At 42.2% G+C, this 14251-nt stretch overlaps 1 protein-coding gene across 5 annotated transcripts in view; it reads right to left on the bottom strand.

The window, feature by feature from the left end:
• Positions 1-14251, bottom strand: part of plxdc1 (plexin domain containing 1) — a 101681-nt gene that overhangs the window by 13756 nt on the left and 73674 nt on the right. For all 5 annotated transcript variants that reach the window (XM_039685431.2, XM_039685429.2, XM_039685427.2 and 2 more), the window contains 5 exons: positions 8050-8168; positions 7745-7838; positions 7554-7649; positions 7376-7457; positions 7211-7271 (listed from right to left, as the gene is read on the bottom strand). In XM_039685431.2, coding sequence (XP_039541365.1) covers positions 7211-7271; positions 7376-7457; positions 7554-7649; positions 7745-7838; positions 8050-8168 — 452 coding nt within the window. The remainder of the gene's footprint in view (positions 1-7210; positions 7272-7375; positions 7458-7553; positions 7650-7744; positions 7839-8049; positions 8169-14251) is intronic.

Here is a 14251-nt window from a genome sequence, read left to right as displayed (position 1 = left end):
TGGATGTTTCAACACAACTTCTCCAATTGAATCAAGGCCGCCGATCAGCCGCTGATTACGCCATTGAGTTCTGAACGATCACTGCTCAAAATGGTTGGAATGATGTTGCACTCAAGGCTGTGTTTCAACAAAGTTTGAATGTTGAGTTACAGGCAGAACTCGCGTGCAAAGGAGAAAACCAATCATTCTCAGAGTATGTGACTCTCGCAATCAAGATTGATAACCTCATGCGCAATAACCCTACTAAATCCAAGTCACCGTCACAGAGAATCACTCCGACAAATCCAACTTTCCAAACATCTAATCCAGTCTGGCCTACTACCCCATCCAGCCCTGAACCAATGCAGCTAGGCATAACCAAACTTGCTATGGAGGAGAGATCACGACGGCTGATACATGGTTTGTGATTTTACTGTAGAGAGGCAGGCCACATTAGTGCCGGATGTCCACAAAAAATCCTGAAGACAACCAACATTTCTAGCCGGGTGAGTGTTGACAATTCATCTCTCTTTACCACAAAATTTCTCACTATCAGTGTCAAGATTACCACTGAAAATACCTCTATTGATTCCACAGCGATGATTGACTCCGGATCTGCATTGAATTTAATACATCAAGACATCATCAAGAAATTCAACATCCCCACGCAACCCTGTGATCCACCACTCAAAGTCAATGCTGTTAACAACAAGCCCATTGGAGATGGCATCAAACAACAAACTCTACCCTTGCAACTTCAAGTGGGATTATTCCATCTGGAAACCATCTCATTCTACGTGATTGATTCCCCATGTCATGAAATCATCCTAGGATACCCGTGGCTATGGGTTCACGATCCAGTCATCTTTTGGCATCATGGTGAGGTTACGCAATGGTCACAATTCTGCAATACACACTGTTTAAGCACCCTACTTACCAAGCCATGTTTAACCACAAGTATTGAAAGTCCTGATTGTAAATCAGTCACCATTCCATCATGCTATCAAGAATTTAAAGAAGTCTACAGCAAGACTAATGCGACTCGTCTTCCACCTCATCGTACTTGGGATTGTGCCATTGACCTCCTGCCCAATGCAATGCCTCCCAAAAGTAAGGTCTATCCCCTATCTCTCCCAGAAACTCAGGCCATGAAAGAATACATTGAAGAAGCTCTCAGTTCTGGTTTCATTCGTCCATCTACTTCTCCAGCGGCTGCAGGCTTCTTCTTTGTGGAAAAGAAGGATGGAGGACTTCGGCCTTGCATTGACTACAGAGGTTTGAACAATGTCACCGTTAAATTCAGGTATCCATTACCATCAGTACCTTCTGCCCTAGAACAGCTCCGAGAGGCAACAATTTACACCAAGTTAGACCTCAGGAGCGCCTACAACCTCATCAGAATCAAAGAAGGGGATGAGTGGAAAACAGCATTTCTGACCACTAGGGGGCACTATGAATACCAGGTCATGCCATATGGTCTAGCCAACTCACCGGCAGTCTTCCAGTCCTTCATCAATGAGATCTTCAGAGACATCCTGAACAAGTACGTTATTGCATACATTGACGATATTCTCATTTATTCCAAGTCTGAAAGTGAACATAAGGACCATGTCAAGACTGTACTGTCCAGGCTACTAGAGAATCTATCAAACACAACAGAATCAAACTTGAAGGCATTGAATGTTGTTTTTAATAACATATGTAGATTTGTGCTGAGATGTCCTTTTACCACTCACCACTGTGTAATGTATGATTCACTGAACTTATTATCACCAAAAGCCAGAAGACAGTATCACTGGTATCAGGTTATCTTTAAATGTGTATATTATAATTACCCTTCTTATCTGAAGGAATATTTACGTCCATTTAGATCCAACTATAGACTGAGACACGCTGAATATCACTCTTTCACTGTGCCAAATATTTTCAAAGAGAGTGGTAGGCGTGCTTTTAAATTCAAAGCCCCTTCAGACTGGAATAACCTGCCTGGGTCTTTAAGATCTGTCACATCACTGCGTTCTTTCAAAATATCTCTTTTTACTTACTTGCAAGCAAATGATTGCTGTAAATGTTTTCCTCATGTGTGACTGGATATTGTTTCATATACCCTTTATATCTGTGACGCCTATTATTATTATTATATTTTATTTTATTATTATTTTTTATTTTAATTTATTTATTTATTCTACTCTTTATTATGTGTATAATATGGATTTAGGTTTACGTATATATTATGTATGTATTGCTTGCATGTATAGATGTGTATGTGAGGGCTAAATGTTGTCATGCATTGTAATACTGCAATATGTTTTATATATGGATTTGTTCCTAATAAGGAGTTGATGGGCCTGGAGGGGTGAGTGGGTGGGTGGGGTGAGGTGGGATGAGGTAGAGCTTTTGTGTGAGTGAATGTACAGTACATGTGTTGTATTACTTTTGTTTTGTCTCGAGGACCCCCTCGAAAACGAGATGTCTCATCTCAAGGGGTTATCCTCAACAACAACAATAAATTTCAAATTGCATGTGAATCAACTCTATTTAAAGGCTGAGAAGTGTAACGAACCTCATTCCTGGGATAAAACATCAGTAATCAAGGGGTAGAAATGGACAATTCAAAAATTACAGCAGACACTGAATGGCCCCAACCAACCACAGTCAAGGAACTTCAGCGCTTCTTAGGTTTTGCCAACTTCTATCGACGCTTTATCCGCAATTATAGCATTACATCTGCTCCACTGACTTACCTGTTGAAAGGTAAACCTTCAAAATTAAAATGGACTGAAAGTGCCACGCAAGCATTCAATAAACTCAAGAACAGTTTCACGACAGCACCCATTCTCAAACATCCAGACCCCAACCTGCCGTTTGTAGTAGAAGTTGACGCTTCAGATAATGGAATTGGTACAGTGCTCTCTCAACGCCATGGACAGCCAAGCAAGCTCTATCCTTGTGCATATTTTTCAAGAAAACTTACTGACGCAGAACGCAACTATGATGTCGGCAACAAGGAACTTCTATCTATGAAAGCCGCAATAGAAGAATGGAGACACTGGTTCGAGGGTTCCACTCACCCGTTCCAGATTATAACGGACCATAAGAATCTCGAGTATGTCAAGTGTGCCAAGAGACTAAATCCTCGACAAGCACGTTGGTCACTTTTCTTCACAAGATTTCAATTTACTGTAACTTATAGACCTGGCAGTAAGGCCTTCTGCAAACAGCTGGACATCAATGTCAGCTTAACCTCAGAATATCATCCTCAGTCCAACGGTCAAGTGGAAAGGTTGAATCAAGAGATTGGCAGGTATCTACGGCCGTACTGTAGTCATGAACTGCATCGCTGGGCAGAATTTCTACCATGGGCAGATTATGTGCAGAACTCTTTGAAACATTCATCCACTGGTATCACCCCATTTCAATGCGTGCTTGGATACCAACCCCCTATGTTCCCGTGGTCAGGAGAGCCATCTATGGTACCCGCAGTCGACGACTGGATTCGTCGTAGCGAGAGGGTGTGGGACACTGCTCATGTATGTCTACAAAGGGCTGTCAGGAATCAGGAGATCCAGGCCAATAGACGACGTCACCCACATCCTCATTATCAACCTGGACAAAGGGTCTGGCTCTCCACACGGGACCTCAAGTTGCGACTAGCAAGCAAGAAACTCAGCCCAAGGTATGTAGGCCCATTTAAAATAATAAGACAGATAAATGAGGTCACATACCAGTTGGAGCTTCCAGTTAACTACCGTGTCTCTCACTCCTTCCATGTTTCCCTTCTTAAACCGGTCCACCTGGGTGCTGACCCCAACATTGAGAACCAGGAGCCACCTCCACCGCTGGACATTGATGGATCCCCTGCTTATGCGGTAAAGGAGTTGTTGGACTCAAGAAGGAGAGGGGGTCAGCTTCAATCTTTGGTGGACTGGGAGGGGTACGGACCGGAGGAGAGGTCTTGGGTAGATGCCCATGACATCTTAGATCCATCACTTATCAGAGACTTTCATCGAGCCAGACCCGATCGTCCAGCACCACGACCACGGGGACGTCCTCGTCGAGCGCCAGGAGCGCCAGCAGAGGGAGCCCTCTCCTGAGTACTGACTGTGTGCCGCTCCCTCTGCTTCACTGGTTACTTCCTGTCTGAGAGACATTTAAGCTTGGCTTGGCTAACAGGCCATTGCGAAGTATTGCCAGTCTTACTGCCTTACTGAGCGTTTTCTTGCCATTGTTTTGTGAATATCGTGTATGACCTTTGCCTGCCTCGTTCTGTTTTTGCCTCTTGGATTACCCCTTTGCTCTATTGTTTGGATTGGACTGCCACTTTGTGTATTACCTCTGCCTGCCTTACGTTATTGCTATCTGCTTGCCGATTTTGTCTTATTTGCTGTGGATTCTAATAAACAACTGCAAATGGAGTCTGCCTCGGCTTCCGCCTCATTACAGCCCTCAAAGCCTTCCGGTCACAGTTACAGCGTCAGCATGTACTGATTCGGACCGACAACATGTCAGTGGTTTCTTCGTGGGTCTGGTCCAGAGGTATATTTATAAGGGCAAGTCCCGGCTCGCCAGGCTCCGGTGAGCATAGCCAGACTCCTCGCCCTGTCGGCCCCACCTCTGCGTCTCGCCCTGCTGGCCCCGCCTCTGTGCCTCGTCCTGCCGGCCTTGCCTCTGCGTTTCGCGTTGCATGTGCCCTTCAAGCTCCAGGAAGCTTCTCTTGAACCTGTTTACAGCCCAGAGAGGGCCTTGGAGATGTCGCAGACATGGAGCTGGTCTGTGCAATCTCCTCTTGAGCTTTCCTTGCCTCTAGTCCCGTCTGGTCCTATGCTTCTTATTAGGGGTGTAACGATTCATCTACTACATAGATGTATCGATTTATATTCCTATGATCCAATTACATTGATTTGTGCTCGGCAAATTGGCATTCTGGACGACATGTATTGATCTAATATCGTTTTAAAAGGTAATCAATCGATTGTATCGATACTAGGAAATAACGCATTAGGTTTAAGCATGTCAGACTTTATATGGATGTTTTTTTCTACATACACATACACAATACACATGAGATGCCGAAGAGCGAGAAATCATCATGCCACCATTGCGGTCCAGTGTTTGGAACCACTATGGGTTTTACAAAAACAGCGCTGTTTTAAATAAGTCGCTTGCTGTTTGTCGAATATGTAAAGGTGAAGTAAAGTACAACGGCAACACGACAAATCTCTCCAACCACCTACTAAGGTGCCATGGGATTTCACACAACAGCGACCATCCAGGCACCTCTTGCAGCGTTCCCGCAAGGTAAAGTCAAAGAAGCTGCACAAGGTAAAGTCAAAGAAGCCTCAGGACTTGACTGCATGTTTAGTCAGAGACTAGACCAAAACTCAGCTCGGGCGAAAAACATCACGGCAACAATTGGCAAGTTTTGCAGATATGCGACCGTACAGTGTGGTTAAAAATCCGGGGTTCTGTGAAATGATTCAAACATTGGAACCAAGGTACACGATACCAAGCCGGCCACAATTCTCAGAAAAGGTTATTCCTGCATTGTACTAAAGTACTAAGAATGATGTGAAGCTGTCACTTTCTAAAGCTGAATGAGTAGCCATAACGACGGATGGCTGGACGTCATGCTCAAATGAAGTGTATGTGACAATTACCTCTCATCACATTGATCCACAGTGGAAAACGAAGACCTTTGTTCTGCAAACCAGAGTTTTAAATGAAGCCCATACTGCAAAAACATTGGCGCGTTAATAAAAAAAAAATAAAAATGGGCGTTCCGTTGCCGACAATCTCTGCCTACAGTTTATCAATAACAACTGACTGGGTCATTTGACCAATCACAGCAGATTCGCATCACTCAAAGGAGGTGTTTGGGAAAATGAATCGTCAAATGAATCATTTGGGAGTTGTTGAGCAAATCGGGGAAAAATAAATGCATATTATAAGACAAATAAAGTGTTTTTTATCCTTGCATGCATGTTAAACTGTTTTTGGGAACTCCCAAAACAAAAATAGGAACATTTCAAATGCTATGATAGGGGCTCTTTAATGAAATTGGTCTTGATAGATTCCTTGAGTAATACCGAGAACCAATTATGTCATATTTACTTGAATTTGCTGTCTGCCATTTTGCATTTCTTTGAAACTTTTTCTATCTCCTTCAAGACTCTTTTCAACAAAACTGGCCCAGATCATATTCAGACCATGCCAGCAAAAACTTATCAAAAGCTTTTAAATAGACCAAGCCGTTCTTGAATAACACATTAATGAAATTGTAGGCATGATAACCAAGCTGATTCTGAGACTGTAAATCTGCAACACTTTGGCACATTGCCACCAAACGTTGAATGTATTATTGCCACCTCACATTGACCACACTATAATAATTTGAAAACAGTGCCACCAATTTGTCAAAGGGGATAGGCAATAATACATAATCATAATACAAATAATTTCTTACATTTTGACAAAAATAATTTCTTTTTAAAAAACTGTCTTTAAAGGTATAACGGAGGATCTTTCCGAATTTTAGAGAAGACCCGCCCTCTCCATTTAAAAAAAAAAAAATGCACATGCACAAACACAACACTCTTGCTCAGTAGTAGTAGTAGCTTGCATCAACTTTTACTAGTGATTTTAAATGGATTTCTCCAAATAGCGTGACAAACTTTACCTGTCTAGTGGAATCTTCGCGACTGCGGCATCAGTGAGAAGCCCAACCTGTGCTTTTAGCACACGCCAGCGTGTGAAATATTCACCCAAAATCACTCTGGTCTTGTTTCTATATTCTGCGGCCTTTCTCTTCTTATCATACACTTCGTATACATTTTTTCTCTTTCGGCCCTCAGCCATTTTCAAAGGAATGGCTGAAACTGTGACTCCGACATAATACACCTGAAAGCCTTACGTAAACATATCACCAGAATGATTGACACTTAGGTGGACCAATAGTATAGACTACCCACCCGGAAAAAGAAAATCCTCCGCTATACCTTTAATTACTCATTATTGCACTTTTTCTCATTGGTCCTTTTTGTACTTGGCCCTGATAATTGCTGCTTGCAGCTATATTTGTTATAGCTATTTTGTACTGATTTATTTTTAAATTATATTTTTATCTTAAAGAAAATCTCTTTAATCAACAACATTTAAATTATGATTAAATTATCTTTATTTTATAGCGGTGCATATTTGGTGACTTTATTTTATAGTTGTGCATATTCTGTACCTCCTCAGTGCAACTGTAGTCCAGCCATTCTTGCCTGTATCGGTCTAGTCCATCTGAACATCTGAGAGATTATAAACACATACATTTAGCTGTCAGGAAAGGACACATGCCTTGCTTGAATTAATGCAGAAAAACACTTCGGACACTCAGATCTAATGCTGTTACCTTTGTAGACTATTGCACCACCCACAGCCTGATGTTAGGTTTGACTGGAGACATTGTACGCAGGAAGTGTGCTGGAGGCAGGCTAGACACAGATATGCATAAAGGTTTCATTAGGTTTTAAGGTGTGCAATTGAGACTGATGTAGAGGAAAGCAGTAAGCAGTGATAAGTTTACTCACTTGGTAAGGGGCTCAACTCAAATGCAGAGTTATTGACAATCTTTGTTGTGTCAATCTCTACCCGATGATATTCATAAATAGTCCGTCGTTTAGCATCTATTGACAATACAACAATAAAGTATCAATACAGTAAAATTGATAACAGTGTAAAATGTACCATAAATTAAATTCGTTGACAATTTTACACCGACCTGGTGAAGAAGACAGAAAGGCCATGAAGGCATCAGACAGTCCCACTTTCACTGGATGCTCAGTGGAGTTGATTTTCTCCACAGACAAAGGAACCTGTTATGAAAAGCCAAAAAAAGCAAACTGGCCACTGTCAAAACCATGTTTTTTTCTTGTTTTGTAAATTCGAAAATCTGTGAGCAGATTATTTTACACTGCTTTGATGACAATAATTTTGAGTGGCAATGGAATTCTCACTGTTGGCTTTATGTGTGTTTAATTTATCTTGGTTGAACTAAGCCAAATGAAACATCTGAGGCTGACTCACGTCTTTGTAGCTGAAGACAATGGTCCCGTTGCCATGAAGAACAGTCTGGAAGGTGAAAGCTCCTTCAGTTTCTCGATCCTTTAGCCTCACTTTGTCCCACTGTACCACAAATATGTCACCTGGGGCATCAAAGTCAGGTTAAATTTCCACTGAACACTTCCTGAAATATTTGAAAGGGATAGTTCACTTTGAAATTAATTTTGGTATGTTTTAGCTTATCTCAAGGGCATACAAGATGTAGGTGTCTTTGTTTCCGCAGTAGTTTCAATTTTGATATTTTTAGGTCAAACCGTTCTTGCCTGTCAGTCATATAAAGCAGGTCTATGGTCACCACCTTAAAGAGCATGTACAGAGAAGTCCAAATTAAACAGACTGATCTCATGAAGTAGCGTGTGTATGACACGCCAATTCGTATTTCCATTTTTGGCGTGCTATCATCACGCATAATCGCTTTTCAGCGTGTTTATGAACGACGTTGACTTGACGTTATTACTGTATATAAATATATGACTTACCTCAACCCCGTCCCTAAACCTAACCGTCTCTGGGGTTAATGGCATTTATGACTGTTCCCTTACCATCCTAGGGAAAAAAAAGATCACTCCCCAGATGTAGATCTCCATTTTGCTTCGTTTCGCGCGGACATTTGACGGTGTGTACAGACGTTAATGGCGTAGACATATACGCATACACGCGGATAGCTCAAAATGCATAGAGATAACACGCCACTTGACTCGAAAGTGGCGTGCATGTTTACACAAAAGTCATGATGTCATGTTGATTTAATGACTCCTAAATTTAAGTACACATTGATGGCCTAAGACACGAAATGTGTGGCTACAATACACAAAATGTGTCTAATAAACAACAGCCACAAAGAGCCCGAACCCTCAGATCACTTGGATGTGGCTGTGGTTACAAGAGGTAAAAATGATAAGTACTGTTCGTTTTCTCACACAAACTGCTCGTTACGTGTCTTAGTCTTAGACTTTGTCTTAGACCATCAATGTGTACTTACATTTAGGAGTCATTAAATCATGTTTAATTTGGACTTCTCTGTGCATGCTCTTTGAGGTGGTGACCATAGACCTGCATTATATGACCGACAGACATGAACGGTTTGACCTAAAAATATCAAATTTGAAACTACTGCGGAAACAAAGACACATACATCTTGGATACCCTTGAGGTAAGCTAAAACATACCAAAAATGTATTTCGAAATGAACTATCCCTTTAATACAGATTAAGATATCTATTTCATCAATGATAAGAAAGCATATACTGTACTTGTTTTTAGAATTTAATCAGAATTTGGATATACTCTCCCATTCAAAAGTATGGAATATTTTTTGTTTAACTTAGTAAACACATTTTAATATTGCAAAATATTATTACATTTTAAAATATCTGTTTTCTATTTGAATAAATGTAAAATAATATTAGTAATTCCTGTATTGTGTAGCTTGTAGCTTTTTTTCTATTTGTTTATTGATTTTTTCAGTGACATAACAAAATCAAGAGGTAACAATTTGGGAATCAAAATAGTGTCAAGTAATGTGTAGCTTTCTAAGCTTCATTTTTTTCTTTGGGGTTTTTATGAACCCAATCGACAATTTCGTAGTAAATAAACATAGTTCCCTTCATCTCAGCTGCATAAAATTGTGTCACTTTTTCTACATTACCTATTTATACAAAAAAAAAAAGTCATTTTCTTTTGTCCTAAAAAAAATCAATACATCCAAAATAAAATTTCCATACCACAATGAAGTCCTGGTACTAGCACAAATGCAATATGGAACGAAAATGATCACTTGCACACACACGTGCAAGTGCACACAAATACTGTACATAGTACACAGGTGTGACTCCAATAGAAAGCATTTTTATAGAAATTGGCAAATAAAATCAATAATTCCAACATAAATATTAAAATTCTCACACATAAATGAAGGCCTGGTACTAGATCACTAATACAATGTGGAATGAACATTACCACACACACATGTGCGCCCACACAGACACAAATACACACATCGATGGAGGTGTGACTGCAATAGAGGGCATTTTTATAGAAATTGGGAAATAAAATCAATAATTTCTGCATAAATAAAAATGTACACATAAATGATGGTATGGTATGAAAGAAAAAATGCAATATGGAAAGAACATGACTTCATACAGATCACATACACAGAAAGACACACAAACAAACAGGTGTGACTGCAAAACTGAGCATTTTTATTGAAATTGACAAATAAAATGAATAATTCCAGCATGAATCTAAATTTTACACATAAAGGAAGGCCTGGCAATAGAGCAAAAATGGAATGAGCATGATCACACACACATGTGCGAGTGCACAAAAACACAGGTGTGTTTACTCTTCACTGCTGTTCCTATCCACCTATAGCTGTTTTTTTTTGTTTTGTTTTTATTTACTTTTAAACAATTAATTTCTTATTCTAAAGTTAATCATTTTATACATTTTTAATTATTGAAATAACTGCAATCAAGTATTTTCTTTTAGTGGAAACTTATGTCGCATTACTACAAATTTATTTTGCATTACTGCAAATTTTATATAGCATTATTGCAATAACAAGATACTTCAAAAGACCTCAAACACCAATTATTCTAAACTTTGACAAAATACTGATTTTATGTATTTTAAAATGTTTAAGTATTTATTCATAAAAAAGCTGTTAAAGCAGATCTATGCAGTTTTTTTTTTACCTTAACTGAATTGCTTCTGAGTTATTGCAATGGTTATATGACTAATTTCGGGTTGAATGTTGTGCGAGAGTGGAAATTAACAGCAAATCCCATAAATATGGTTTCTTATGCTCAAACAGCATTAAAAAGGCTTACATTTTGGGCTAGACGAGCCAATGCGCATGTGCAGTTCATACATCTCAGGACACTGTCTGTTTGTATGGCAACCGAAGCTTGGCAGCTGCAGTGACGCAATGACTTTGGCTCTATTATTTAGAAGGTGGGACTTCAACATATTGCCTTTTGCAATACCAACCATTAATAAGTAATATAAGTGCACCATCTTTGTATATCTAAAGCAGGAATTCCCAAAGTGTTGAGTTGCCACCATGGGATGCGCGAAAGGAAAGATTTGGTAAAAAAGTGGGATTTTTCCATACAATAAAAAAAAAAACATGAAACGTAAACAAACCTTTGTAATTGCTTTTATTTTAAATAAAAAAAAATATCTATAATTTATTATTTTTTGATAGAAACGTAGAAGACAGCTGCTGTCTTCTTCTACGCACTGCAATTCTCTGCTGGATAAGGAGAGCTGGCGTACATCCAGTGGTCTCCTGCACGGCACTCCGACTTGCAAGCAGGACCATCGGTAACTGAAGATCCCAGTCCTTTTGATCCTGGCTCACACACAGGGCTAGCTGGCCAGTGTTCGATTGTACCTCTCTACTAACCCATCTAGGGGTGTTGTCCTTGTCTTCTGAATGCCCAACTGCTGGCAAAACTCAGAGAAAACACAGGACTCAAAGTTCCTCCCCTGATCAGTATGCATCTCAGAGGGAACCCCAAACCGAGCAAACATGGACCACAGCCCCCTCACCACTGGTCCAAAAGTCATGACCTCTTCCCATCTAGGCCTCCTCCTGGCTTCCACCCAGTCAATGACTACCTGGGGCTCGGAGTCCTTGCGTTGCTAATCTGCCCATGCTACATTTGAATAAGGCAGTACTGCACAACAAGACACCAGCATCCCCATCTCCGGGGTCATGTCAGCCGGTTCCTGCATCACAAATCCAGCCAGTTGCTCACATTGTGGACAGGATGCCATACAGGTGCGCCTTGACAACCCGTCCGCATTCTGGTGACTTCCCCCCTTGCGATGCTGAATGGTGAATTGAAACTCCTGCAGGCATTCCATCCACATGTCCCTCTGGCTCCCGGAAAGACAACAACCAACGTAGGGAAGCATGATCTGTTCGGATCACAAAATGGAGACCGCAGAGGTGATGCCTAAAATGGCTGACTGCCTCCACCATGGCAAAGAGTTCTCGTCGGGTCACACAGTATTTACACTATGCCCTGTTGAAGGCCCGACTGTAGTAGGCAATCACCCTCTCTCCTTTTTCCCTGTCCTGGGAGAGAACCGCACCCAGAGCTACATTGCTGGCATCTGTGTCCAGGATGAATGGCAATCTAGGGTCTGGGGTGGTCAAGACTGGCATATGACACAGAGCCTCCTTCAGGCTTTCAAAAGCCTACTGCTGTTCTGGCCCCCATTGGAACCGCTGTGATTTCTTTGTCAACACATGGAGGGGAGCAGCAACAGTGGCAAACCCAGGGACGAATTTTCGATAATACGACGCTAGTCCTAGGGAAGCTAGGGAAGCCCGCAACTGCCTAAGTCTGCACAGAACCGGCCAATCGTGAACAGCTGCCATCTTCTGCTCGTCAGTGGCCACCCCTGCCGCGCTCACATAGTGACCCAAGAAGGTCACGGCTCTCTGCATCAGCTGGCACTTGTCTGGGTGCAATTTCAGACCAGCCTGGGCTATCCTGGTCATGACAAGATCAAGAGCACTCAGGGCTGATTCAAAGTCTTTCCCATGCACTAAAATTTCATCTAAATAGACCAGGCACACTTCTCTCGGAATACCCTGGAGCACCCGCTCCATCAGTCGCTCAAAGGTTGCTGGAGCGTTGCAAAGACCAAAGGGCATGGTCTTGAATTGCCAGAGGCCTGTCCCTGTCATGAAGGCAGTCTTCAGTCTTGCGTCAGCACTTAGAGGGAGCTGCCAATACCCGCCATGCAGATCTAATGAAGAGAACCACCTTGACCCAGCGATCTGATCCAAAGACTCATCAACCCGTGGAAGCGGGTAGGAGTCCTTGACAGTCACCTCATTCAGGCGCCTAAAGTCAACACAGAAACGCCAGCCACCATCCTTCTTGGGGACCAATACCACTGGCGAGGCCCATGGGCTTTCTGATGGCTCTATAATTCCCGAAGCTTTCATCTCTTCTAGGCAGTGATTTGCGGCCAACTGTCTTGTGGGAGGTAACCGATGCGCATGTTGCCGGATAGGGGAGGCATTTCCCGTATTTATACAATGCTGTACCAACTTCGTCTGCCCGACATCACTGGCTGAGGCAGCAAAGAGGTTATCGTGGCGTTCCATTACTCACCATAATTTCTGCTTTTGGAGTTCCTCTAAACCCTCACTACTCCTCTCCCAAACAGCTCTTGCCGCTTGCATCAAAACTGGGTTCTCCCCAACTTGACTGCCATTCCCACTATCAGAGACAGCTGGCGGTGGAACGGTGGTAGGCTCGACCGCAGAGCCAAACAATGGAATCTTTGCAGACCGTAATGTTGGTGACAAACTGGAAGAGTTTGGACCTGGGACCCCCTGGGCTTGTGAGCTAGGATTCGGAAGTCCCACATAGCGCGACTGAGGACCAATAATGGTGATTGTAGAGCCAGTATCCAACAAGGCATGCACCAGTTGTCCATCCACTTTGCCGTCTATTTGGCAGCATTCTACTGGACTAGCCCCAGCTAGAGTCGATCCACATAGAGGTTTTGAAATGTTTGATGGGCCGAGAGCACCTCCCTCTACTCTGGTCCCCGTCCATTTCCCGACGGCGGAGTGGACACAGCCACATCCAGGATTGCACATTCCCGACGCAAATGACCTGTTTTTCCACAGCGCCAACAAACCACAAGCTCCCTTTGGGACACATTCATCTTAGAAGTTGGTGAGTGAGCCTGCTCCCCGGAGCATGCAGCAAAAACCCTTGGGTGGCCAATATTATTGTTACTTAACGTTCCGCTTAGCCGTTCCTCCAATATCCCCTCTATAACCTGTGCTTGATCAAGGGCTTCATTAAAGTTAGATGGTTGAGCTATTCGTACTGGCTTCCGTAACCGATCTGGGGTCAATCCTCGTACAAACGCATTCAGAACCAATGCATCCTTCACGCTTTCACTGAATGTTGGGTAACTGTGATGGGCTAAGTGTCGCAGGTCAGCCATAAACACACCTAAGGGCTCTTTTGGCTGACGGATACGCTCCTGAAACTGCTGTCGTGAGGCCATCGGGGGTGTAGTGTCCCCAAAGCGGCACAAAGGAGTAAGTGGTTGTCATGTCTATACAGCTAACAGCAGCAGTTTGTTTGAAATTACAAACCTGTTCACCTAAAGGAAAACG

Source organism: Pimephales promelas, chromosome 17 (genome assembly GCF_988280905.1).
Source record: "Pimephales promelas chromosome 17, fPimPro1.hap1.1, whole genome shotgun sequence".
In the NCBI taxonomy this organism is placed as follows: domain Eukaryota; kingdom Metazoa; phylum Chordata; class Actinopteri; order Cypriniformes; family Leuciscidae; genus Pimephales; species Pimephales promelas.
Note: the sequence above shows the minus strand (reverse complement) of the source record. Positions and strands in the feature narration are given on the sequence as shown.